Genomic DNA, 27,273 nt, shown 5'->3' on the forward strand with positions numbered 1-27,273 from the left:
CGTCTCCGGCGTCTCCAGGCACCAAGGAGCTCGTCAGGAGAGGCTGGACACAGGCCCGCCCCAACGCACAGTGCTGGGCTCTGGAGCGCCAGGCCCGCGCTCCCACTGGCGGCCTCCCTACCCACCCTGGTGCCGACCCCAGGCCCTGCTCTGGGCACCGCAGCCTCCCTGGACGTTCCGGGGAAGTGGCCACTGCCTCCCCCAGCCCCCGCTTCCCAGGGGCGGCCCTTCCTCTACCCAGGTCTCTGCCCAGCCCACCGGGCACCTGTGCGTCCCGGGACAGCCGATGGCCTTGTCCGAGCCCTGGGGCCCCCTGAGAGTCCCAGGAAAGCCGCTGGCCTTGTCCAAGCCCCCAGGGGGGGGGGCTGTAAGTCCCAGGAAGGCCGCTGGCCTCGTCCGGGCCCCCAGGGCCCCCCTGTGTGTCCTGGGACGGCTGCTGGCCTTGTCCAAGCCCCAGGGGGCCCCTGTAAGTCCCAGGAAAGCTGCTGGCCTCGTCCAAGCCCCGGGGGGAGGGCCTGTAAGTCCCAGGAAAGCTGCTGGCCTCGTCCAAGCCCCGGTGGGGGGGGGGGGCCCTGTAAGTCCCAGGAAGGCCGCTGGCCTCGTCCGGGCCCCCAGGGCCCTCCTGTGTTTTCTGGGATGGCTGCTGGCCTTGTCCGAGCTCCCAGGGACCCCACTGGGAAGCTGCCGCTCCTACTTCTTGACCTGAGACCTGCCTCCCCCACAGCTGTCAGAGAGGTGAGGACCAGGTGTGTGGCGAGCCACATGTTTTATTTCCTTTCTCAAGATGGTTTCCAGCTGAATAAAGTTAGTAGAAATTCAAAGGAAAGAATACCACAAAATATATTTAGTTAATTCTTGCCTAAGGGATCATTTTAGAGGTAACCTGTATACAAAGGAGGATAAAATAAGGAACATTGAATCAACAGCTGACGGTTAATATGTAATCAAATATTTAAAAAGTCACGACCGAACCGCAAAGATGCCCTAACTACACAAATACGCGATGCTGAATTTGTACACTCCTGAGCGACGCTGCTCCCGACGGGGCACCTGAAATAAAAACGCACGCCCGTGATCCTGGTGACAGCGTCTTCTCCTTGGGCAGCACGCACATACATACACACGTGGGGCTCACGGACGGGTCTGTAAACAGAGCCTGAAAGCGCTGAATCGAGGTGAAAGCCGAGGAGCTACTTCAACATAAGAAAGCACGTCGCTAAGACACCGATGTAGACGTCGGCCACCTGCCCGCCCACCGCTGCCGCAACGGTTGTTTCAGCCCAGGGGTCTCGAGGGTCTTTCTTCTGTAGAACAGACATCCCACTTGCAGTGTGGGCACTCTGTCCACCAGCCAAGCTCGAAGGGCCCGGGGGTCCAGGCGGGGGCCCCGGACCAGCTGAAACAGACCCCCAGCAAGTCCTCAGGGGCCCCGGACAGCTGAAACTGACCCCCAGCAAGTCATCAGGGGTCCAGGACCAGCTGAACACTGACCCCCAGCAAGTCCTCGGGGGTGTCTCTGTTCTCTTCTGGGGGGTTGCTGGGAGGACGGTGTCGCTGGCAGTGGGGGCCGTGGGAGGTGGCCCCTCGGAGGCTCGGGGTGGGGTGGGGGGCTCAGGTGTTTCCACGGACACGACTGGCTGCATCTCAGTGGACGTTCTGGTCTGTCTAAAAGAGCGCCAAGCCCCTCCTGCTCCTCCTTTTAAAAAGGGAGCATGCAGCGTGCACAGCGCTTTTATCTCCTCCGTCTCTTTGCCCTCCGCTGCCTAAATCCTTTGTGTACCAGAGTACGAATCAATAAAAAGTTTAAATCAGATGGTGCTGCCAGGCGCGTAGGGGGCGGGCACCCCCAGCCCCAGCCGAGGCGCTGGGCCTGAGCAGGTGAGCCTGAGGGAGAGGGGCCAGGCTGGAGGCTCTGCTGGGCTCCCCGCACCTCTGCCAAGGGCCTGTGGGGTCTGTAGCTCGGGGGGCCAACCCCGGCCCCTGCAGGTGGGCGGCCCCGGGGCCAGCGCCTGCCCAGGCCCCAGCAGGACTCACAGGCCCTCGGACGCTGCTCTGACGGCCGAGGGACAGATGAGCTGAGTGACGGGCCCCTCTGCTCAGCAGGCCCTGAGGGAAAGCGCCTGGAAGCAGCGCTAGGAATGGCCTTTCACGGCTCTGAGAGTCAGTGGCCACTGGGTCTGTTGGTTCTGGCCAGGCTGGGGCGTCTGGAGCAGCCGTGCCCGGACCCCAGTGAGATCTGGGCCTCTGACGCCACTCGGGGTCACTGTGGAGGCCTGTACTTGTCGCTGGCCCTGAGGATGGTTGGCCTAAAAGACAGCTCAAAGGACCTCTGGTCACTGAAGCTCTGGGCTCGGTACTTGGCCAGCTGCGGCCCGCGCCTGCCGCGCCCCACCCTGGGGGCGTCTGTGGGCCCCTCCTGGGCAGGGCCACGGGGCACAAGGCTGCTCCCCAGCTTGGGTGTGGGCACTGCAGAGCCTGGCACTGGCTGGAAGCTGGGGGCTGCTGGACTTCGCCCCTTCTGGATGCTGGAGGGTGCCTGGATCTCCCCCTCCTGGGGGCTGGGGGCTGCCAGACTCTGCCCCTCCAAGCTCTGCCCCTTCCTGAGACTGGGGGCTGCCCAACTCCGCCCCTCCTGGATGCTGGAGGGTGCCTGGATCTCTCTCTCCCCGGGGCTGGGGCCTGCCTGGCTCCGTCCCTCCTGGATACTGGAGGGCGCCTGGCTCTGCCCCTTCCTGAGACTGGGGGATACCCAGGTTTGCCCCTTCTGGATGCTGGGAGCCGCCTGGCTCTGCCCCTCCTGGGGGCTGGGGGCTGCCAGACTCTGCCCCTCCAAGCTCTGCCCCTTCCTGAGACTGGGGGCTGCCCAACTCCGCCCCTCCTGGATGCTGGAGGGTGCCTGGATCTCTCTCTCCCCGGGGCTGGGGCCTGCCTGGCTCCGTCCCTCCTGGATACTGGAGGGCGCCTGGCTCTGCCCCTTCCTGAGACTGGGGGATACCCAGGTCTGCCCTTTCTGGATGCTGGAGGGTGCCTGGATCTCCCCTTCCCAGGGGCTGGGGGCTGCCTGGCTCTGCCCCTTCTGGATGCTGGGGGCCACCTGGCTCTGCCCCTCCCAGGGGCTGGGAGCCGCCTGGCTCTGCCCCTTCTGGATACTGGGGGGTGCCTGGCTCTGCCCCTTCCTGAGGCTGGGGGACACCCAGGTCTGCCCTTTCTGGATGCTGGAGGGTGCCTGGATCTCCCCCTCCCGGGGGCTGGGTGCTGCCGGGCTCTGGCCTTCTCCCAGTAGCACTCGGGGGCCCCCCTGACCATCCCTGGGGGCTGGAACCTGGGGTGCCTCATTTCTGCCTGCTGCGAGCATCACTCCCCCAGAGCCACTGGCGGGCTGTGCTGAATTGGGAGGCACCATCTGGCTCACCTGGGCCTGCGCTGGGAGTGCGGGGCTCCCCGAGAGGGAAGGGGCTTTGCTTTCTGCAGCCGGGGCCCTCCGCTCCTCCGGGAGACCCTTGGCATGCCCCGCCTGCTGCCTCCGCGGGAGTTCTGGGCCCTTCCCGGCATGCCTACCGAGAGCCTCCTCCTGGGGCCTGCTCCCAGACTCCCTGACCCCTCGAGAGCCGGACCTCTCACCCCGAAGGCCTTCTCCCTTCCTTCCAGAACCATCCCGACTCACAGCCCCTGGGGACCCCTCCTCTCGTCCACGCCGACTCTCTCGAGTCCCCAGACCAGCCCGCTCCCCTCCCTCCACTTGCCCGGAAGCCTGGAGGTCAGGGTGCTTGGGGGCCACCCTGCCCCCCCATCGCCCGTCTGCTGCTGCGGACGAGGGGCCAGGCTGGTGGGAAGGCCTGGCACCGAGGGGAAGCTGTTCACTGGACGAGAGGCCCGCCCTGCCCTCTGCCTGCTGCGTCTCAGGAAGCTGCGGCCTTGGAGCCCCTGCCCCGTGGGTCCCCTGTGGCTCCGGCAGACCTGGGGCTGGAGTTGGGAGCTCCAGGCTGTCCCCCCGAGGCCTCTGCCTCGCGGAGCCTGTGACTCTGTCTCCTGCCTCCACCTTCTCTCCGCCTGTGGCCACGTCGCCTGCGGCCAGGTGACCCGGAGCCGCCAGGTGGGGCTGGACGGCCAGAGTCGGCGCGCTGGGGGCCTCCTGAGTGGGGCCGGGCGGGGACCCCAAGGCCGAGCTGTGGCCGCCAGGCTGGCGAGCAGACTCCTCAGGCACGACACCCATGAGGCCCGGGCCTGTGGGCCACCCAGCCCCCTTACCCTCCCGCAGCCCAGCTGCCAAGTTTCTGGGGCTCGGGGCTGGGGGATTCTGGGAGGCGCTGCCCACCGGCTCCTGCCTGGGGGCTCTGACACCGGGCGGTGTCTTTTCATTTGAGGAGGAGGCTCTCTCCTCACCGAGATCACTGCCAGCGCTCCCTGCAGCTGTAGGCACGCACCCAGCTGACTCCAGGCGTGGCGGGGGCCTCCCACGTCCTTCCTGCTCACTCGGGGGGCTCCTGTGCACGGGGCTCTCGGGCCTCTTGCTGCCGCGAGCGGTGGGCGCAGGCGCTTGCTGGCCCCCGGGTGCACAGCCCGTGTGGCCCCTCCCACGGTGCTCCCAGGCACCGGCGTCGCCGCCTGGCCCTCCCTGCGGTTCTGACGGCAGAGGCGGCTCAGAACTCAGGGGGGACGCGTTCTCCCCACCCAAGTCCTCCCCACGCACGTCCTTGGGCTTCAGGAGCCATTGTGAAGCCCCAGGCCCAGGTCTGGCGTCCTTTCCTCCCAAGGAGCTGTTCTGTGGCCCCGTCGTGGAGATGGCGGCGGGGAGGTCTGGACCGCGGGCAGCAGTACCGCGTGTGGCTGCGAGCCTCGGCTCCGCCCCTGCGCCCTGCGGCCGCGCACCCCGGCTTCCGCTCTCGGCCGTGGGGGAATGTGGGGCGCCTGGGTTTCCAGTCTCAATGACCCCGCCCAGAGGACCCCAGCCTTGGTCTCCTGGCGCCCTTTGCGGGGTGGCGGGAGGGGGCGGCATCGTGTGCACCACCGGGAGTCTGACCGTGACCTGCGGGGGCTCCATGGCGGGTTGTGTGCGCCGCGCGGCCTGCGCGGAGGGTGCGGTGAGCGCGGCCAGTGGGGGGATGTGTCCGGGCGCCTTCTCCTCTCGGAAGCTCTCCTGGACGGCGAAGAGGGGCTCTGGCACCCAGTCCACACTCGCTGTGTCCATCTCGTCCTCTGAGCTGCACACGGCCACGGTGACCTCGGGGCCAGCCCCCGCGCCGCCTCCGGAGAGTCCTGGCCGCGGCCCCAGGCTTACGTCCCCGGCCCCCTGAGCGGCCCCCTGACCGCCTGGGCTGGCTGGGCCCAGCGCGGAGCTCGCAGGCTTGAGGCCAGGATGCGCTTCGCCCCCGGGGGAGGCTGCAGCGGGGGCTGCCGGGGGGACACACTCGGCCTCCACACCTGGGAGCCCTGTCTCCAGGCCGTCCCTGGAAGCTGCGAGCCGGGGCGTGGAGGGCTGCGGGGGCCGCCACCCCGGCTCTCCGCTCCCTCCGGGGCTCTCTGCCGCGTCAGGGGAGGTGCCTGTGTCCCCTCGGGGCGCACGGCCCACGCCCGTGTGGGTGACTCGGGTGCCGTGGGACAGCCAGCTTCGGGGCCCGCAGACCACGGTGGCGACGCTGAAGGGCAGCGCAGGCTCGGTGGAGCAGGCCAGGAGGCGGGCGGGCGGCGCGCGGAGGCAGCTGCTGGCCAGGGTGGCCACGCGGAGGACGCGCAGCTCCGGCCGGTGCAGCGGCCTGCGCGGCGTGCGCTTCTTGGTGCGCTCCTCCGCGCGCCGCGGCAGGAGGCCGGCCTCCGCGCACAGGCCGCCGCTCTGTGCCACCTTCTCCCGCAGCCTGGCTAGCGCCGCGCTCCGCCCACCCGCCTTCACCTTCGGCTTCGCGGCCGGGCCCCCTACGGCTGCGGGCGGCTCCACGGGAGGCTGCTCCGCGGCCTGCTTCTCCTCCGCGGCCAGGAACACCTTCAGGATGCTCTTCACCGAGCTCCTCCCAGCCGGGAGGGCCCGCGGCTTCTCGCGGCCCGGGGGCTCCCTGCCGGGGGCCGGGCGACCGGCCGCCTCCCCGGCCTTCTCCAGCAGCTTGTGGATGGTGGCCGCCACCACGCCCCTGCCAGGGCCCTGCTTGTCCCTGAAGATCAGCCGCCCCACCTCCCGGGTCCTCTTGAGGCGGGGCTCGCGGCCGCTGCCCATGAACCTGGCCTGGAGCAGCTGGAAGCGCGTGGGCCGCCGCTGGGCGTCCTGGGGCTCAGGGGCCCGGCTAGCCATTCCCTGTGCCCTCCGGGCGGCAGGAGGCCCCGTGGCCGCGTCTTCGCGGTCGGTCAGGTAGAGCAGCAGGCTGCTGAGGACGGCTCGCAGCGCCGGGTGGCATGTGACCTGGCCGACCTTCTTTTTCAGGGCTTGGACGTTGACGGGCGTCTTGTCGCTGCAAACCTTGCTGCTCCTGGGGCTGCAGGGAAAGAATGAATCGTCACAGATTTTATCATCGTTTTTCTAGGGTGAGCCCGTACATTTCTTATGGGACGATCCCATTTAAAACACCCCAAGAAGCCCAGGAATGGGGCCTGGGCTTGGCTTCTAGTCGTCCCTGCTTCTGCGGCAAGAGTCAGGGTCTCCCACGCCCCTCTGGGCCACCGTGCCCCTTTCTGTTAACTGACCGGGCCCTCTGCAGAGCTTGGAGAGGGCACTTTGAAAAACTGCTTGCACTTGCGGGGTTCACGTTTCTTTCTAATGCGGGCCTTCCTTGTTTGAAGCTAGAGACAAAGGAGAAAAGGAGAGACACACCCATCTGAACGCAGAGTTCCAGAAACGGCAGGAGAGATGAGAAAGCCTTCCTCAGCGATCAATGCAAACAAGTAGATGAACACAATAGAATGAGAAAGACTAGAGACCTCTTCTCAAATTGCCCACATCCGCTGGGTCAGGGAAAAAGCAAGAGAGTTCCAGGAAAACATCTATTTCTGCTTTATTGACTGTGCCAAAGCCTTTGACTGTGTGGATCACAATAAACTGTGGAAAATTCTGAAAGAGATGGGAATACCAGACCACCTAACCTGCCTCTTGAGAAATCTGTATGCAGGTCAGGAAGCAACAGTTAGAAGTGGACATGGAACAACAGAATGGTTCCAGATAGGAAAAGGAGTACGTCAAGGCTGTATATTGTCACCCTGCTTATTTAACTTCTATGCAGAGTACATCATGAGAAATGCTGGACTGGAAGAAGCACAAGCTGGAATCAAGATTGCTGGGAGAAATATCAATCACCTCAGATATGCAGATGACACCACCCTTATGGCAGAAAGTGAAAGTGAAAGTGAAGTCGCTCAGTCATGTCCGACTCTTTGCGACCCCATGGACTGAAGCCCACAAGGCTCCTCCGTCCATGGGATTCTCCAGGCAAGAATACTGGAGTGGGTTGCCCCATCCTTCTCCAAGGGATCTTCCCAACCCAGGGATCGAACCCAGGTCTTACACATTGCAGGCAGACACTTTAACCTCTGAGCCACCAGGGAGGCCCAAAAATAATGAAAGGATTGCCCAGTAGGCTCCAGCGAGATTTGAACTCGTGACCCCTGATTTACAAGACCAGTGCTCTAACCCCGGAGCTATGGCAGAAAGTGAAGAGGAACTCAAAAGCCTCTTGATGAAAGTGAAAGTGGAGAGTGAAAAAGTTGGCCTAAAGCTCAACATTCAGAAAATGAAGATCATGGCATCCGGTCCCATCACTTCACGGGGAATCAGTGGAAACAGTGTCAGACTTTATTTTGGGGGGGCTCCAAAATCACTGCAGATGGTGACTGCAGCCATGAAATTAAAAGACGCTTACTCCTTGGAAGAAAAGTTATGACCAACCTAGATAGTATATTCAAAAGCAGAGACATTGCTTTGCCGACTAAGGTCCATCCAGTCAAGGCTATGGTTTTCCAGTAGTCATGTATGGATGTGAGAGTTGGACTGTGAAGAAGGCTGAGCACTGAAGAATTGATGCTTTTGAACTGTGGTGTTGGAGAAGACTCTTGAGAGACCCTTGGACTGCAAGGAGATCCAACCAGTCCATTCTAAAGGAGATCAGCCCTGGGATTTCTTTGGAAGGAATGATGCTAAAGCTGAAACTCCAGTACTTTGGACACCTCATGAGAAGAGTTGACTCATTGGAAAAGACCCTGATGCTCGGAGGGATTGGGGGCAGGAGGAGAAGGGGACGAGAGAGGATGAGATGGCTGGATGGCATCACGGACTTGATGGACATGAGTCTGAGTGAACTCCGGGAGTTGGTGATGGACAGCGAGGCCTGGCGTGCTGCAATTCATGGGGTCGCAAAGAGTCGGACACGACTGAGCAACTGAACTGAACTGAACTGAAGAGATCTCTTCAAGAAAATTAGAGATACGAAGGGAATAAAGGACAGAAGTGGTATGGACCTAACAGAAGAAGAAGATATTAAGAAGAGGTGGCAAGAATACACAGAAGACTTATACCAAAAAGATCTTCATGACCCAGATAACCACAATGTTGTGATCACTCACCTAGAGCCAGACATCCTGGAATGTGAAGTCAAGTGGGCCTTAGGAAGCGTCACTGTGAACAGCGCTAGTGGAGGTGATGGCATTCCAGTTGAGCTATTTCAAATCCTTAAAGATGATGCTGTGAAAGTGCTGCACTCAATATGCCAGCAAATTTGGAAAACTCAGCAGTGGCCACAGGACTGGAAAAGGTCAGTTTTCATTCTAATCCCAAAGAAAGGCAATGCCAAAGAATGCTCACACTACCACACAATTGCACTCATCACACACGCTAGTAAAGTAATGCTCAAAATTCTCCAAGCCAGGCTTCAACAGTACGTGAACCGTGAACTTCCAGATGTTCAAGCTGGATTTAGAAAAGGCAGAGGAACCAGAGATCAAATTGCCAACATCTGCTGGATCATGGAAAAAGCAAGAGAGTTCCAGAAAAACAGCTACTTCTGTTTTATTGACTACGGCAAGGCCTTTGACTGTGTGGACCACAATAAACTGTGGAAAACTCTAAAAGAGATGGGAATACCAGACCACCTGACCTGCCTCCTGAGAAATCTGTATGCAGGTCAGGAAGCAACAGTTAGAACTGGACGGGGAACAACAGACTGGTTCCAAACTGGGAAAGGAGTACATTAAGGCTGTATATTGTCACCCTGATTATTTAACTTCTATGCAGAGTACATCATGAGAAATGCTGGGCTGTATGAAGCACAAGCTGGAATCAAGATTGCCGGGAGAAATACCAATAACCTCAGATATGCGGATGACACCACCCTTATGGCAGAAAGTGAAGAGGAGCTAAAAAACCTCTTGATGAAAGTGAAAGAGGAGAGTGAAAAAGTTGGCTTAAAGCTCAACATTCAGAAAACTAAGATCATGGCATGTGGTCCCATCACTTCATGACAAATAGATGGGGAAACAATGGAAACAGTGTCAGACTTTATTTTGGGGGGCTCCAAAATCACTTCAGATGGTGACTGCAGCCATGAAATTAAAAGACGCTTGCTCCTTGGAAGAAAAGCTACGACCAACCTAGATAGCATATTCAAAAGCAGAGACATTACCAACAAAGGTCTGTCTAGTCAAGGCTATGGTTTTTCTAGTGGTCATGTATGGATGTGAGAAGGGGACCATAAAAAGAGCTGAGCACTGAAGAATTGATGCTTTTGAACTGTGGTGTTGGAGAAGACTCTTGAGAGTCCCTTGGGCTGCAAGGAAATCCAACCAGTCTAAAGGAAATCAGTTCTGAATATTCATTGGAAGGACTGATGCTGAAGCTGAAACTCCAATACTTTGGGCACCTGATGTAAAGAACTGACTCATTAGAAAAGACCCTGATGCTGGGAAAGATTGAAGGTAGGAGGAGAAGGGGACGACAGGGGATGAGATGGTTGGATGGCATCACTGACTCCATGACTGACTTAATGGACATGAGTTTGAGTGACCTCTGGGAGTTGGAGAGGGACAGGGAGGCCTGGTGTGCTGCAGTCCATGGGCTCCCAGAGTCAGATGTGACTGAGTGACTGAGCTGAATGAGCTTTGTTTGCATAAGGTAGGAAAAAGCATAAGTAGCTTCTCTTTTGTGGTTCTGTTGGTTCCTCTAACCGCACTTGCCCTGACTCAGCCCCAAGGGGAATGTCCCCAGCTCTGAGACTCTGCCTGCTGTGGCCCTCAGGCGCTGGAGGGTCTGGCAGGGGCCTCCCTTCCGGGTCTCACCAGGGTGGGAGTGTGGGGGGCGGGGACGATGGTGTGGTGTCTGCAGAGCTGGAGTGGGAGGACTTCCATGTGCCTGGAGGGAGGAGGGCTGAGGTCACCGCCTGGGGCCGCCTTCCTGAGCCCCTCGGAAACGCTCCCAGAGAAACCCCGAGACCGAGGCCTGAGCCCCACCCTGCAGCCCTGTCCCCAAGGCCCCTTCACCCCAGCTCGGCCACCTGCGGCGGTGTCTCCACAGGATTCCTGGGGCGGGGGTCTCAGCCAGGCGTCCAGACCAGACACTTTCCCCTGAGTGTGTCCGCGGAGTGCTGCTGAAGCCTCCTCCCTGGTGGGGCCCCAGCCTCTACAGTTGGTCATTTGGCAAAGACGGGCCCAGAATCGCAGCCCAGCCCTCCCCCGCTGGCCGCTCACTCCCAGAGATGATCGGCACAGGGCGAGGGTTACTGGGCTGTGTGCGGGCCGGGACCCATGCTAAGTGGCTGACGCCTCGGAAACCAGCAGTTCTGAGTCTGCGGCGGGAAAGTGCTGGAGACACAGCGGGCGGAGACGCAAGCCTGCGAACACCCTTTCTTTCGGGACTTCCACTATTTTTGCAGAAGCGAGAGCTCTATTTTCAGAAGCTGCGCACAAGCAGCTCCTAAGGGGCCGTTAGGGGGCTTCCATGGCGGTGTGACAGCCGCGGGCTCCTCGGTGAGCCGGGCGCACGCCCACTGCCTGGGAGCGGGTCTCGGGCTGAGTTGCCCCGGTGCAGGCGGAGGGGGCTCTCCGCGGACCTCTGCTGGGAACCCTGCGTTCACCGCGGCGCCGTGAGCTGGCGCAGAGCGCGGCTTCGCGCGGTCGCCTCGGCCCCCAGGACCCAGAGCGGCTGGTCTCAGGCGCAAGACTTGAGTTTCCGGCAGGTTCCAGGAGCGGACGCGGCTGCCGGCCCAGGACCCGCCGTGAGAACCCCGTGGAGCAGGGCCTCTCCAGCCTCAGACCCCGCCGTGGGGGCCGAGGCTCCTCAACAGGCCAGCCCTGAAGGCACCGAGCCCCGAGAGGGCGCAGGGACCGCGGCTGAAAGCAGAGACAGCGGGGCGGCGCGGGGCGGCACCGGCGCCCGAGCACTGAGCCCGCCGGCGGGGCCGCGCCCCGCGCCCCGCGCCCCGCGCCCCGCGCCCGCGCCTGCCCCGCGGCCCGCCCCCGGCCCCCAGCTCCCGCCCCGGGGCCTCAGCAGCCCGCCCATCTCAGGGGCCCGCCCAGCGCTGCCCCGAGGACGGCCCCGGGGCGGGCGTGAGCAAGCCCGTCCCAGGAGGACAGCAGTCCGCGGGAGCAGTAGGGCCGCAGCAGGCGCTCCGAGCGTGGCCCTGTCAGAGCTCACCCGAAACCCAGGGCCACCCGTCACCGCCGGCGACGCCGCGCCCCCCCGGCCAATGCCGGGCCCCCGCGGCCGTCACAGGGGGGCGGGACGCCGGGGTCCTGCAGCCGCTCCCCGTCCTAAAAGGCGGCGGCGCCCAGCGCCCGCGGGGCCACGGCCCCGCCAGGCCCCCGCCCTGCCTCCCGGAGGGCCCGCCCGGCCTGGCCTGGGCCCGCTCTGCCGCGCGTGGGCAGCGACCGGACGGCCCCGCCCCCGCGCCCCCGCTGAGATGAGGGTCTCCTGGGCACAGGCTGCCTCGGGCCCTGAGGTCGGATACTATTTCAGAACCGGAGATTTAAATAGCAAAGTGCTGTGGGGACGCGCCCCTCATGCCCAGCGACAGCTCTGCTGCGTGCGGCTGTGTGCGCGTCTCTGACTGCCTGTGTGTCTGTGCGTGTCTGTATCTCTGGGTGTGTCTCCGTGTGTGTCTCTGCGCATGTCTGTGTGTGTGAGTCTGTGTGTGTCTCTGGGTGTCTGTGTGTCTCCATTGGTGCCTGTGTCTCTATCCGTGCCTGTGTCTCTATGCGTGTCTCTGCGTGTCTCTGCGTGTCTGTATCTCTATGCGTGTCTCTGCGTGTCTCTGCGTGTCTGTGTCTCTATGCGTGTCTGTGCGTGTCTGTGCGTGCCTGTGTCTCTATGCATGTCTGTGTGTCTGTGTGTCTACACGTGTGTGTCTGTGCGTGTCTCTGCCCGTGTCTCTGTGTGTCTGCATGTCGTGAGAGGGAGAGAAGACTCTGCAGTAAATGGGGCCCAGTGCCAGCACAGTAAAGTGGGTGAAGCTGGGCGAAGAGAACGTGGGTTCCTTGAGCCGTTTGCGATTTTGTGCTTGAGGGAGGCAGAAAAGCCCCTGGCTTCGAGAATGGCCTGCAGGGCCCTGAAAACTGACCACCCCTGCGCCAGGGGGACGTGTGAGCCCAGGCGGGCTGGGTGAGGCTCCGGGTCGAGGGTGACCTGCCGTTGCCTGTGCCTGCGGGGCTGGCCTGTGGTCAGACTCCGGCCAGCCCACATCTCCCTGCTCATGCCTGGGGGCCCCCGTTTCCCCACTCGCGTCTGGGGCCCCCGTCTCCCCGCTCGAGTCTGGGGCCCAGCGTCTCCCCGCTCGCGTCTGGGGGCCCAGCGTCTCCTCTCTCGCGTCTGGGGGCCCAGCGTTTCCTCTCTCGTGTCTGGGGGCGGGCAGGGGAGAAGAGAAGCCCAAGGAACTGGCGTGGGCTTGGCCTGGCCGTCACCTGTCTGCAGCTTGGCCCCGGAACCTAAGCCCCTTCCAGGGAAGCCGAGGCTGAGCGGATGGCAGGTTCCTGGAGCCCCCGAAAGGCTCGAGGCTGGCATCCTTCCACCACACCGGGCGCTCACATCATATCTACTCCTTCACCGGGAACAGGTTGAGACGGGGGGCGTCTTAACCCAGGTGGTCGGCGCTGCCAGTGTCGCCCCAAGAACCCCTCGCACCTTCGGGGTGAGTCCCGGGGATGGGGTTTTCAAGCCCTGCATTTTGGTGGAGCACAGAGTTGGACGCTTCCTGCTCCATCTGGTCCGGGTGCTGGGTCATAACTGACGGGGGGGTTAGGGAGGCAGAGGGGCTGGGGGTGGGGTCGGCTTGTTGGGAGGCCCCTCCCTGAAGCTGTGGCTCAGGGTGTGAACGTGTGGCTCTCTCACCCGCGTCCTGACCGGCCGTGGGGCCGTAATGCAGGCGTGCAGCACAGACGCAGGAGGGAAACGGCCACCAAATTCAGGGCAATGGAATTTCAGGCAAGAGCTGAGGAGATGGAGAGGGATGCATGTGTGATGGTCTAGGAAAATGTCCAGAAAAGTGTTAAGTGAAAAACACCCAAAACAAGTCATATGTAAAGTGAGATTCCTGTTTGTGCAGAGAAGTCGTGTGTGTGTGTACCACAGAAATGCGTGTGTGTGGCACCCCACTTACCCTCACTGTGTGTGCAGAGCCTTCTGGAAGGGAGTGTAGGCACCATGACCTCGCCCTGGTGACACCAGTCGGGTGACACCCCAATTTATGGACTGGGTTTCTGAAGCTGAATGCACGTATCCCTTTTCTAATAAAAATGAAATCAGCAACTATTACATTTTAGAACATCTGAGTACATATGGGATTCTCTTTCCTTTTATGATTTTTTTCTTTTCAAGATTTGCGTTTCCCTGGAATAGGAAAAGGAAGTGGGGGGAACGAATTTCACTCTAATTTTATGAGCCTGAGAATCTCTGTGTGTTTTAGTTTATAATCAGTCTGTAAGTAGACTCGCTGCCTGACTCCCAAGGAGGCGATCAGTCCTGCGTCATCAGGAGGGTGGAGGCCCCACAGCTCCAGCCCAGGGGCTCCCCATCCCTGGGCGCAGAGGCGCGGGCATGCAGCTCTTATGGGAGGGCCAGGCACACGGCATGGAGGCTGCGTGGAAGCCCAACACGTCCTGCGCGCCTGGGCCAGGGTTGACTCACCTTAGCTGGCTTCCGTTCCTGGAACACCACTCTGTTAATCTCCGCACCCCCAGCCCTGCCTGCACCCGCACAGTGGGGCACCTGCCCTCCCCCGACTCTGACTGCTGAGTGTCCTGAGCAGCGAGGTTAGTTCGGTGGCTCAGAGCCGCGGCGTGGAGCCCCCGTGTCACGATGCGCGCGAGGCCAAGGGCTTGTTAGCATAGCCAGGGGCCCCGAGGGCCAGTGGAGCACCACCCATGGCCTCGGCTAGAAACGCGCCCCGGTCGCTGCGGCCTGGGGCTTGGGGTGAGTGCCGCGCGTGTCTGGAGGGGACGCGCCTGACCTCTCCGCAGCAAGCCTTCACCCCGTGGGGACTGCCACCGCACGATGGGCCCGCCAAGCTGGCGACGCACGCATTACGTGTCAGCCGCCACCCACTGTTCCGCTCACACCAGCCGCTGCCTCACCAAGGCTGTGGTCAGAGTTATTTTTAACAAGAGGGAGTGTCCTCGGGGAGAAGCCCGACCACAGGGAGCAGGCCCAGCTCTGTCCTCATCGTCGAGCCTGGGGAAGGGCGGCCCGTTTCCAGGCGTCCTCGGTTAGTCGCTCCCAGAGGGTTTGATGTTAAGCGCTGGTGTGATTAAACACGTGGGCTGGCGGTTAGACGAGCGTGTGGGGTGCCCCGAAGGCTCGGGCTGGGGGCCGCTCTTCCTCCTGGTCTGGACACACCGTGGCGAGGGTGCAGACGGGGCTGGGGACCCAGCAGTGTGTGGGGTGGACAGGCCCCGCTAAGAGCTAGAAGGTGGCGTGCGGGACGTCCTGCAGCCCGAGCCCATCCCAGCTGAGCCGTGGCGGTTAGTGCTGTCCAGTCAGTGAGCAGAGAGCGTTAGTTTCGCAACAGAATAAAACACACCGACTGTCCAAGAGGCCCTTCGTGACCTTGTATTTGGAGGTCTGAGGTGTCGAATGCAGAGTGACGTCAGTAAGGCACGAGGCCAGGGCAGGGAGAACACGCTCATCGGACAAACGGTGCATTTTACGCAGCAGTTAGGCCCCGGGGACCTGGAGGGCGGGCTAAGGCGACAGGGGGGCTGCGTGTGGCCTTGGCGGGGGAGGCTTTACTTCTCCTGTGAGGACAGGCGGTGCAGCGCCTCGCCCAGGCGCCTCAGCTCCTCCTGGTGCTCCAGCGCGCGGTACAGGCCCACGGGGACCGCGTCCAGGCCGTGCAGCAGCCCGAACAGGCAGCCGGCGATGGCCCCGGTGGCCCCGCTCTCACCTGGAAGAGACGGGACCCTCAGAGCTGCCCTGTGGTCCCCGCCCCCGGCCCCGCATCCCCTCGCCAGGGGGTGAGCCGTCTCAGCCCCTGCCCTGACCTCGGCCGTAGCCCAGTGAGGGCGCGGGGTGTCCCCTCCCGCTCCTGGGATGGCTGCACCCCCGGTGTGCAGAGGTCTTCCCAGTCCGGGGCCCAGCACTCAGGGGACAGCCTCGAAGGGGTGATGCCCCCACAGCGCCCCTCACCCGCTGACCTCGCCTCCCAGCCTCCTCCTCCTTACCCGCCCGAGGCCCCAGGTCGCTGCCCCCTTCTCCCCTCCGCCTGCCCCGGGAGGCACTGCTGGGCACCCCTGGGCGCTCGGAGAGGCCCCCTGGTGCTGGGGAGGCAGGTGCTCCTCCCAGCAGGAGGCCCGTGGGCGGCCCCTCACCTCCGTGGAACATGGCACGGCGGCACAGCTCCGTCCAGCTGCCCTTGGCTCCCAGGAGGGCGTCGTAGGCGATCATGGGGGCGTCATGGCCCCGCCGGCCCCCGCGGCCCTCAGAGCTCCATTTCCTGTAGGTCTTGGGAGGGCACCGTGGGTCAGGGGCCTGGCCTGGGCCACGCCGAGGGCCTCGGGGCACAGCTCCTGGCCCGTCCCTGCGCTGATGTGAGGCCCCTGTGTCCAGGCACTGCCCCCGGCTGCGGTGGACAGTGGGCTGGAAAGGCCTGCTCCCCAGCCTCTCACGCCCCGGCCTTCCCGCAGACAAAGGCAGCGAATTCTGTGATGCAGACGGCCGGCAAGGGGCCTGGAATGCTGTGGCCGGACGTCACTACGGCCTGCACGGGGCACAGGGACAAGTGAGGCCGGGCGGGTGCTGGGTGTTTTCTGGGCTGCAGACCAGTCGGTGGACACAGTGGGAGCAACGGTGGCTCAAGCAGCTGGGGCCTCAGGGCAGGTCCCTCTGTCTGGGAGAGAAGCCTGACAAGGGGCAGGGGCCAGACACAGCCAGGGAGATGGACACGGGCAGGTCACACTGCTGCACCTTGGCAACAAAGCCAGGTTGGTTTGAGGCAGCAGCATCTCCAGAACAGTGTGACAGAGTCTTCCTGCATCAGGGGACCCATGCGAGAGAAACGAGAGGGCAGCAGGAAGCACTTGAAAAGGGAAAGGCAGATGCTGCTTCCTGGAATACAGGTGTGCTGGCTGGAGCAGGAGCAGCCAGTCTGGACTACGAGGCAAGTTCTCAGAATAGCAGAGCAGCCAAACAGGGAAGACCCTCAGTTCCTCCCTGCAGGAGACTCTGACCAGCTCTGAACATCCTTTATGGGAGGATAATAAATGTCTGCCTCGGTTAAACTATAGCTACACAGGCTTTCTCTTGTGTTGCCAATCACGATCCCAGCGATTTCAGCCACTGCAGGGGTTTTCTCAGCATGGGGAATGCCACTGGTTTGCACCGATTTGTTCATCCTAGACAACCCTATATCCCTGGTCTTCAGGAGAGATGAAGTGAGATGGACTATTTTTGCACAAATTGTGCTTATAATCAAGAAGATGAAAAGATAAACGCAGTAGCCATTTCAAACAGGCTTCCTGCGTGGTCTCCCACAGCCCCCCAAATGCTCCCTCAGCTCACCTCCCTGGTTCCCCACAGGTGGGGGCGGTAGGCAGGGCTGGGCCTGGGACCCCGGGCAGTGGCCCCCACTTCTCTCACCCCATGCATCTCGGGCCCAAGAGCCTACTTTTTCCCTCTCCTCCGCGTCGTAGCGGTCGGGAAAGCTGGCCTCGTTCTCGGTGTCCTCGATGATATTTCTTTCCTCCAGGTAAAACTGCCACTTAGCTTCAAAGTAAAACCAGTGCTCCTGGTATTCTGAACACAAAGAGCAGGGGAGCAGGCTGTGCTAGCCGTCCAGCCAGGTGCTGTGGGCTGCGATTCGGAGGGCCAGAGGCAGAGCCCGTGCCCCCACCCAGATGGGGTTGGAGGAGGGCCTGGGGCTTTAGCGATGGCTCCCAAAATTAAAAGATGCTCACACTGTAGCTGCTTTGAGACACTAGCAGGGAAGATGGAGAGGGGAAAGGAGGCGTGAAGGGGTGCTGAACTAAGGCAGCCATGGCAAGGCCTAAGTGGCTTCTCGCGGAAATTCTGAGCCTGAGTGTTTCTGTTAACTCAGTGCTGTGCCTGCAAAGTCAGGAGACAGGACATTCACTGCCCCTAATTAGTCGCCTGGCATCCCAGCCCCGGAGGCACTGGTGACCCTTCTGAGTCGTTTGTGCAGCTGCGCCTGCTCATGGATGATGCCAGGGGTGGGGGGACCCGCGCCTCAAGAGCCCAGAGAGCGTCCCCTCACCGGGCCTCCTGCCCTGCGGCCAGGCGGCACCGCAGACCACAGACCTGGGGTCTGCCCGTCACACGGAGCCGCCCTCCCCCGGGCCTGGCCTCGCCGCTGTGTGTGTGGATGGGGGCGCGGGCTCACCTGCCAGGTGCCGGATGGTTTTCTTACAGTATTCCTCGGCCAGCGGCACCGTCCGCAGCATGTCTCGCCCCCACTGCTCCAGCCGCTTTCCCTGGACGGCGTATGACGCAAACAGGGCAGTGCACAGGGACCCAAGGAAGCCTGGGATGCGGGACAGAGGCCAGGGTGGACCCCACGCCCGCCGGGGCCAGGCTCGGGACAGAGGCCAGGGGGCCCCCCCACCCCAGGATGGAACCCCCACCCCAGGATGGAACCCCCACCCGCCAGGGCCAGGCTCGGGACAGAGGCCAGGGGGGCCCCTCACCCGCCACTGGGGCCACGCTCCCGAGCGTGGCTCCCGGTCACCCTGAGCGCCGCCGCCCGCCATCACCTGTGGGGTGGTTGTGTGTCATCCTGCCGCACTCCACGCTGACCTCCACCAGCGTCTCCAGCCGTCCCGGCTGCCAGTACCGCATCCCCACGCACATTGCCTTGGTGGCAGCACCAAACCCCGAGCCTGCGTGGGGAGCCTGCATTCAGACCTCTGCCTGCAACCCCACCTAACCCGGACACGCACGGCAGTCTGTGCCCACGTTTATCTGCGTCGGTGCGTCAGAGACAGGGAAACTGCCCACGTTCCTGACAAAGACGAGAGATGGAAGAAATCTCAGAGGCACGTGTTGGGACAGGCGCAGCCACGAAAGGCAGGCTTTCCACTGGGGTGGGGGCCGCTCCCAGTGCGCCCCGACTGGGAACGCAGGAGCCAGAGTGTCCATGGTGCACGTCCAGGCAGGCATGCCCCCTGCCTGAAAGCTGCTTCCCTGAGCTACAGCTGACGGACAACCGGCCACGTGTAGCTGACAAATGCGTGTTGTCTTGACATGACACCCCGAGGAAACCGGTGCCCAAAGGAAAACTGCAACACGTCTGTGCTTCCGCCCCCTTTGGAAACGTATACAAACAGAACCACATGGAAAGCAGCCTTTTCTGCCCGGCTCCCTCCACTCAGCGTAGCTGTGCTGGGATCGTCTGCACTGTGTGTCCGTGGCTGGGCTCCGCCGTGTGGGTGGAGGGAACTCAGCCAGTTTGTCCACTCGCAGCTGACGCACGTCTGAGTTGTCTCCAGTCTGAGGCTAATACAGATAAAGGTGCTTTGAGCATTGATGACCAAATCTCGTGTGGAAGGGTGTTTTCTCTTCTCTTGGGTAAACACCTCTGAGAAGAACGTTGAGCTCATACATCGCATGAATGTTCAGCGTTGTGAGAAACTGCGGGACCAGTTTCTGAAGCGGCCACACCACTGCACACCCCCACCCTGGAATCTCCGCTACATCCAGACACCACTGTCCACACGAGCTCGCCTGTGAGGTTGGGGGTGAGCCCGTGAGACTGGGGGTGAGCCCGCGAGGTTGGGGGTGAGCCCGTGAGGTTGGGGGTGTACCCATGAGGTTGAGGGTGAACCCGTGAGGTTGAGGGTGAACCCGTGAGGTTGGAGGTGAGCCCGTGAGGTTGGGGGTGAGCCCGTGAGGTTAGGGTGAGCCCGTGAGGTTGAGGGTGAGCCCATGAGGTTGGGGGTGAACCTGGGAGGTTAGGGTGAGCCTGTGAGGTTGGGGTGAGCCCGTGAGGTTGGGAGTGAACCTGTAAAGTTGGGGGTGAGTGCATGAGGTTGGGGTGAGCGTGTGAGGTTGGGGCTGAGCCCGTGAGGCTGGGGTGAGCCTGTGAGGCTGGGGTGAGCGCGTGGGGCTGGGGTGAGCGCGTGGGGCTGGGGTGAGCACGTGGGGCTGGGGTGAGCGCGTGGGGCTGGGGTGAGCCTGTGAGGCTGGGGTGAGCGCGTGGGGCTGGGGTGAGCGCGTGAGGCTGGGGTGAGCGCGTGGGGCTGGGAGTCAGCCGTGAGGCTCGGGTGAGTGCGTGAGGCTGGGGTGAGCCGTGGGGCTGGGGTGAGCCCGTGAGGCTGGGGTGAGCCGTGAGGCTGGGCCGTTCGCTGTGGCTTCCAAGTCGCCGGGCGGTGACAGGCGCTGCTCCCCCGGCGTGCTCCCGCCTTCCCTGGTGAAGTGCTGGTTTAAGCAGTTTCCCATTTTTGTAGGGGTTGCTCTTCCATAATCAGGGTTTTTAAATTAGCTACTCATTTACGCTTGCAGTGTGTCTTCGTCGCTGCTGTGAGCTTTCTCTGGCCGCGGTGAGTGGGGGCTGCTCTGGAGCCGTGAGGTGTGGCGGTGGCTTCTGGGCTCTAGAGTTCGGGTTAAGGAGCTGTGCGCACGGGCTTAGCTGCTCCGCGCCGTGTGGTACCTTCCCAGACCAGGGATCCCACCCACGTCTCCTTCAGTGGCAGGCGGGTTCGTAACCACAGGGCCACCAGGGACGTCCCTCATCACTAGGCTCTGAGAGGTCTTCAGGGCGTCCCTGGGGGCTCGGAGGTAAAGAAGCCACCTGCGGGCACAGCAGACACGGATTTGATCCCTGATCCGGGAAGAACCATGTGGCGCGGAGAAGCCACGCTCTCGCTCCTCCGCAGCTGAGCCTGTGCGCTAGGGCACCGGAGCCGGGACAACAGCCCACGGCCGCGGCTGCTGGGGCCCGAGTGCCCGGGCCTGTGCTCACAGCGGGAGAGGCCCCCGCGTCCCCGCGAGAGGCAGCGCCCGCGCTCCCGGCTGGAGGAAGCCCCGGGGCTACAGAGGCCCCGCACTGGCAACAGTAAGTGAACAGAGTCACTTTTAAAAGCAGTTCCTTGCGTCCTTGGGGCTCACATCCCTCGCAGACTTGTGCTCGGCAGTGTGTTCTCCCAGCACGTGGCCTGCCTGCCCGGCCTCTTGGTGGCGGCGTCTGAGGGGAGAGGGCGCCTGGGGGCTGCTGACTCAGCTCCCCGGAGGGGCCTCTGCCGCTGTGGGCAGCCTCCCCGTGAGGACGCTGGGTCCGCGTTCCCGCCGTCATTTCCTTCACAGATGAACTGCTGCCCGCCTGGCCCGTGCAGGTGGTCAGGACGTGCGGGCATCCCTCCCTGCGGGGGTCCCTCCCTGCGGGGGTCTCTCCCTGCGGGGGTCCCTCCCTGCGGGCGTCTCTCCCTGCGGGGGTCCCTCCCTGCGGGGGTCCCTCCCTGCGGGGGTCTCTCCCTGCGGGCGTCCCTCCCTGCGGGGGTCCCTCCCTGCGGGCGTCCCTCCCTGCGGGCGTCCCTCCCTGCGGGCGTCTCTCCCTGCGGGGGTCTCTCCCTGCGGGCGTCCCTCCCTGCGGGCGTCTCTCCCCGGCACCCTCGGGCATGGGCTCCTCTGCTCCGCCCTCAGAGGCTGCTCAGGCCTCTCTGCTCCGGGTGTCGGTCTGGCTGAGTTTTCTCTGCGCCTGGAGGTGCTGCTTCCGACGGAGCCCGCCGCCCTCAGCTTGGCGCTCTGCACGGAAGGTGCTCCTCCTTTGCTGACAGCTCTGAGTGGTCTGATGGCTGTGGGCCTTGCTGGAGGTGTCTGTCTGTTTGTTCCTTATGCTTGGAATTTACTGAGTTTCTGGGGCGTGTGGCTTCACTTCTGTAAGCATCTACTCTGGGCAGTTCGGGCCACTGTTTCCCCCGTTTCTGCTCTCCCTCCTCTGTTAAGGACCTCGTGCTCCGATCTGTCCCACGGCTCCCTGATGCCCTTCCACGTTTTCAGGTCCTTTCTTCTCTGTGTGTCCCACTGTGGACAGTTTATCGCTCTGCCTTTCAAACTCACTAAACTTTTTCCTGAAATGTCTAATCTGCTGTGAATCTCAGTCAGCGAGTTTGACTCAGACGCTGTAGTGTTTTTCTCCAGAACTGTGGTGTAGGTCTTCTGTACACCTGTATGTCTCTGCTTAACTCTTCTAAAGCATGGAACACAGTTTTATATCCTTACGTGATAACTCAATGACTGTCAGAGTTTGTCATCTCTGATTCACTGATATTTCTCTTTATTATGGACCATACTTCCTGCTTCTTTAATTGCCAGTGGCATCTGACTTGATGGTGTCCTTCAGCATCAGCCCAGAGGTCGGGCCTGCCCTTGCTGTGAGCCCAGTGGTCGGGTCCAGGACCCCAGCAGCAGAGCCCCGGGGCAGAGGCCTGCCAGCATCACCCCACACGAGATCGTCTCAGAGACAGACATCTTTGCAGGTGATGTATGCTTTCCTTGATGTTTGGCCAAGAACACACATTTGAAAGGAAAGCAGTGGGAGATTATCCTTAACGCAAACCAGGGATGGTGACTGAGATGCCTGCATCCCCGGTGGCGCCCAGGCGGGGCTGGATCCCCGGGGGTCCCGTTGAGGGTGGCGGGCCAGGCCGTGTCACAGAGGCCCTCAGGCCCCGCCTCCTCAGAGGGAGAGGAGAGCTCCCTGACCTTTCTCGTTGAACGGCGTGTGCCACGCTAGGAGGTAGTTGTCTGGCTTCAGCTGGGAGCAGCCCTCCAGGGTGGCTGGGTCTGCCCGCTGCTCCGGGAGCTTCTCCAGGACGTCCACATAGCGCCGCACCATCTCACGGTAGAGGTCGTCCAGGCACCAGAAGTCTGGGGAGGAAGGGGGGATCAGATGCGCCCCAGCACGCGGCCCGCCCCCCCACAGGAGGGAGGCCCTGGGACCCACTCCCTGGAGAGACCCGACCGCAGATGCTTTGGATTTCATCTCATTTCAGAGGTGCGCCTTCTCACTGTTACACATGAGAATCGAGGAAGACCTGGGGTCTTCATGCACAGCTGATGGCTCTGTCCACGAGGGGCCCGCTGGCCCGACACCCGCCTGCTCCACGGCCCTCAGGGTCCCCTGTCCAGGGCGCCCAGAGCCACCCTCCCAGCCCAGCTGCCCGCTCCCCACTCCAGCCAAGCGGCCACATACCCCGCCCCCACTGTCCCCATCATCCCCACCGTGACCCCGCAGGAAGGTGGTCTGGGGACGTGTCCTTGGAGACCTCAGGGTGCCAGGATGGGGTGCCAGGCACAGAGGGCTTGCTGACCGGCGTCTGGATGGCCTCACGTGCCCCCACTGCACAGTCAGGCCCCCGTGTGCCTGCTGTAGGCTCAGCGAGGGGTCGTGAATGGGTTTTGATCACAACCGGGCGTTTCTGCCATTAAGTGAGTCCACAGCGTGGTGGACAGAGGCCACACACCCTCGAAAGCTGGGGCCCAGGGGGGCCTGGTCACACAAGAGCGGATGGGATGGAGCAGGCAGAGGGCGCGCCTGCCAGCGAGGCTGGTGGCACCTGGCCCTGTCTGTGCAGGGCTGCGTGCAGCCCTCCCGGCAAAGCCCGTCTCTGGGGCCCATGGGGGAGAAGGACCCTGCCCCTCTCCCGCCCACCCTGGGCGCAGAGCCGGAGGCAGAGCATGGTTGGCACGAAGCCCAGGTCGCCTCCAGCCCCAGTGCGGGCGGGGAAGGCAGACGCCAAGTCCAGGCAGGGTTGGGGGTGCGCTGCGGGGGGAGCGGCTCCTGTCCACCCCCACCTCTCAGCAGCGGGGCAGAGCCTGGCACCGTCTGGCCGCTGTTTTGACTCTGGGCCATGCCGTGTTGCCTCAGTTCTGAGCTGGGCGGGGGTGTGGTAGGGTCCGGGCTGGTGGGTGTGAGTCCCGTCTGGCCTATGGACAGTGACGCCAGGTGACACTGGGTAACCCTGGCGACGTTGGGTGACAGCAGGTGGTGCTGGCTGACCCTGGCTGGGGAGGGGCAAGGCCAGGGTGTCTGCCACCGCCTCCACCTTCCCAGTCCAGGGCGAATAAGCCTGGCCCTTCCAGGTCCCCTAAAATGGGTCATTTTATTCTGGAATCACATTCTTTTTCAAGAGACAAAAGTTCTTTAAAAGCAAAATGGCAGCAAAATCCCGGGAACTAATCCCGAATTCAGAGCCGCAGAGCCTCGCACCCTCTGGCCCGAGCTCTTGGGCGTGCTGACGCGGCCACTGAACTCGCTTCTCTGTCTCCCCTGCCCGACAGACCCACCTACAAAGCTCCCTGTGAGCCTCCCAGATGAAGTCATGACATAGAGAAGGCAGCAGACCCATCTGGATCCCTCGGTAATGCCTACGCTTCTAAGGCCACCACAGGCAGCACGACCCGGGGAGGACCGTGGGGCCCGCCCCGCTCAGCACGCGCTTCTGCTCAGCACTGCCCATCTCACAGGCATGGCAGAGCGGGCACGGCCAGGCGTACCCGCCGCTCCGCAGGGCCCGGCCCACGGCCACACGCCTGGGGCAGCGAGCCCTACCTGCCTGTGGAAATCATGTGAAGAGCCACGGTCTGCCGGGCCCGGAGCAGCGCAGGTCGTGCCCCCTCCCCCCGGGTTGGGTCGGGGCTCCAGAGGCAGGCCGAGGCTGAGTGGCTTCTGTCTGCACTTGCTGGGCGGCGCTGGGCCGATGACGCCGCTCCTCTGCGTCAGCTCCTCGATCTGTGATCCGCCGTAATGAAGACCTGAAGGGTGGCGTGAGGATGCAGTGGTAACACCCACGGAGAGACAGGCCCACAGGCAGGGTCCACCGCGCCGTGATGCACGGGGCTCAGTGTGCCCACTCAGTCGTGTCCGACTCTCTGCGACCCCGTGGACTGCAGCACACCAGGCCTCCCTGTCCATCACCAACTCCTGGAGTTTACTCTCAAACTCATGTCCATTGAGTCGGTGATGCCCTCCAGCCATCTCATCCTCTGTCGTCCCCTTCTCCTCCTGCCCCCAATCCCTCCCAGCATCAGGGTCTTTTCAAATGAGTCAGTTCTTCACATCAGGTGGCCAAAGTATTGGAGCTTCAGCTTCAGCATCAGTCCTTCCAATGAACACCCAGGACTGATCTCCTTTAGGATGGACTGGTTGGATTTCCTTGCAGCCCAAGGGACTCTCAAGAGTCTTCTCCAACACCACAGTTCAAAAGCATCAATTCTTCGGCGCTCAGCCTTCTTCACAGACCAACTCTCACATCCATACACGACCACTGGAAAAACCATAGCCTTGACTAGACGGACCTTTGTCGGCAAAGTAATGTCTCTGCTTTTTAATATGCTGTCTAGGTTGGTCATAACTTTTCTTCCAAGGAGCAAGTATCTTTTAATTTCATGGCTGCAGTCACCATCCGCAGTGATTTTGGAGCCCCAAAAATAAAGTCTGACACTGTTTCCACTGTGTCCCCATCTATTTCTCATGCCCCTTACACAAGCTACAGTTTGTTATTAAAGAAAAAAGTTGGGCTGTTTGAAAACTAAACTTAGATGTTTAGAGGGTGAAGCACATTCTGTGGGCGCAGCCTTGCCCGAGCGCATCAGGGTCACCTGCAGGCCAGAGGGCATGCGTCCAGAGGTGCCTGCGCCCATCAGAACTGGGCCTGCGCCCAGTGCGCTCCGGATCCACACGCTTAACCGGGTGGATTCCGCCCTATTCCTGCCAAGGGGATGCGACTTGCTCCAGCCCGGGGGAGCACGTTCCTGACAGGGCCACACCGGGAGTCCTGGGGCCACAGTGCAGGCTGGAGACGTGCCGGGGCCTCTGCCAGGTGGGCCCCCCAGGAGGGCCCAGGGACGGGGCACGGCGGGGCCTGGGGCCTGGCCAGAGACGGCCCAGAAGCCCCACAATTGCACCCCACCCCCGGGTCTTGGAGTCTGCAGACTCAGAGGACGGCTTGTCATGTCAACCTGCTGTGACACCATCTTATCTGAGGCTCAGTTCTCCGCCTGCTATTTGGAGCAGACGGCATTCCTGTGCCGTGACATCCGAGCTAAACCCGGCTCCCGCACGGCTGGCGGCTGAGCACTCGGTGACACACACATTCCAGCCACTCAGAGCCGCCTCAGGTTCTAATTTTGCAGTGACGCGCTCACCCTCTGACAGGTTTTCAACAGCAATGGCAAGGGGGCTGTGCCTCACCCAGACACCCGCTGCTTTTCCGAAATTCAGTAAAAATGTGTTCCTCAAATCAACCTGCTGCTTAAGGAAACTGTTTCCCCCAAATCCAACCAACTTCACGGCATTTCTTAGGGTGACAGAGAACCTGCAACTCTCCAAGCTAAACCGTGTTTTGGCAGATGGCGTTTTAACCACCATTCATCGGGATTTAGAAACAATGCCCCCCAAATATCATCTCAATCAGCCCAACTGCAAACTGGCTTATTATTTTATATATTTTTTGAAATAAATTCAGAAGCAAGCTAACTAGTCACAGTGAGAAGTTGAGGTTTCCTCCCAAATGGGCCCAAAGTGAGCCCTCTGATTACATTTAACTGAAATGGGCCCAAAGTGAGCCCTCTGATTACATTTAACTGTGAATACACAGGGTTTGCTGAGTGAACGTTTACAGACATGATGGAAAGTCTTGGCGTAAGAACCCGAGTCTGCAGGTGAGCAGAGTAAAGTGACACGGTTGCCCAAGAGGCTGTCTTGGAAGGCAGTGGAGGCGCACCCCGTCTGCTGGGGACCCCATGTGCCGAGCGACCTCCGGGCTCTGGGCCCCCCGCCCCGCCCCCGCCCCCGCCCCCGGGCAGAGCCTCACCTGTGACGAGGGCCCCCCACCCCGCCCCCGGGCAGAGCCTCACCTGTGACGAGGGTCCCCGGGCTCTGGGCCCCCCACCCCGCCCCTGGGCAGAGCCTCACCTGTGACAAGGGCCCCCGCTGTGGCCAGGTGCATGATGGTGTTGTCGCTTACAGGCCACATCTCCGGCGAGAGCACGAGGTGGTCCAGCCCACCTCCCTTCCCCATCTCCTCCTGGACCCTGGCGCCCGAGCCGCTGCTCTCCCTGGCAGCGTGCCCAAACCCCAGCGCGTCCCCGACGGCCCCCAGCAGCATCGCAGCCTGGAACTTCTCCATATCTGCCCCCGGCTGCGGGCGGCCGCCGTGCTGCTCTGCCTTCAGGTCGCCCCGCTGACCTCCGGGCCGCTCATTGCGCCGCTGTCGGGAGCCTGCCCGAGTGGCAGGCACTCCTCCTCTGTCTCTGCAGGTGGCACCAATGAGAACACCGTCTGGACTGCAGCTCACAGCCTCCCCCAGCCACGTGGGGCAGCAGCGTCTGTCCACAGGGTCGGGACTGAGCTGGCTCTTCCGAGGAGGCGTCTGCGGCTCAGAGCAGCCCTGGGCGGGCAAGGCCACGGCTCTGGGGAAGTCTGCCCAGTGACCTGGAGGACGCACTCGCGTTTCTAGAGCTCCGGTGTGGAAGCCCCACACCCAGGCTCAGTCCAGTCAGTCACTCAGTGTGCGTGGGCCTCTCTCGGCCAGGCTGAGACCCCTGAGTCCCCGGCCCCTCTGCCGCCGAGACCCCCCAGCCCTGGGCCTCCACCCGTCTGCCTTGTCCCTGCGTCTTTGCGTTTTCTGGACTCGCAGCACACGGGTCGCCCTCAGCAGCCTACGCCTGGCTCCTGCACCCAGCACCCTGCTGGGACTCAGCTGTCACGCGCGCGGCTTTGGTTTCTGGAGGGCGTGTGACTGTGGAGCACGTTGACAGAAATCTGCCACACGGGAAGGAAGAAGCAGATGGAGCTGCAGTGGCCTGGGTGTCCCCCAGCCCAGCGCTGGCAATGCCTCCCTGACAGACACAGGCCATGCCGTGTGGGG

The 27,273-nt window shown here is 62.3% G+C and overlaps 2 protein-coding genes across 2 annotated transcripts; both read right to left on the reverse strand.

Annotated features, from left to right (window-relative positions):
- Positions 1 to 749: 749 nt before the first annotated feature.
- On the reverse strand, positions 750 to 15,108 carry LOC132657278 (collagen alpha-1(I) chain-like). Its single transcript, XM_060394237.1, has 2 exons — positions 15,002 to 15,108; positions 750 to 6,461 (listed from the first exon to the last, which is right to left on the reverse strand). The coding sequence occupies exons 1-2, from the start codon at positions 15,079 to 15,081 to the stop codon at positions 2,261 to 2,263; spliced, it is 4,281 nt and encodes a 1,426-aa protein (XP_060250220.1). The 5' UTR covers positions 15,082 to 15,108; the 3' UTR covers positions 750 to 2,260.
- On the reverse strand, positions 14,980 to 26,618 carry LOC101119915 (inactive ADP-ribosyltransferase ARH2). Its single transcript, XM_015098277.3, has 7 exons — positions 26,319 to 26,618; positions 22,106 to 22,270; positions 18,160 to 18,285; positions 17,790 to 17,930; positions 17,058 to 17,185; positions 15,763 to 15,895; positions 14,980 to 15,338 (listed from the first exon to the last, which is right to left on the reverse strand). The coding sequence occupies exons 1-7, from the start codon at positions 26,530 to 26,532 to the stop codon at positions 15,181 to 15,183; spliced, it is 1,065 nt and encodes a 354-aa protein (XP_014953763.3). The 5' UTR covers positions 26,533 to 26,618; the 3' UTR covers positions 14,980 to 15,180.
- Positions 26,619 to 27,273: the final 655 nt, after the last annotated feature.

The sequence above is a fragment of the Ovis aries genome, chromosome 10 (assembly GCF_016772045.2).
Source record: "Ovis aries strain OAR_USU_Benz2616 breed Rambouillet chromosome 10, ARS-UI_Ramb_v3.0, whole genome shotgun sequence".
Taxonomy (NCBI): Eukaryota; Metazoa; Chordata; class Mammalia; order Artiodactyla; family Bovidae; genus Ovis; species Ovis aries.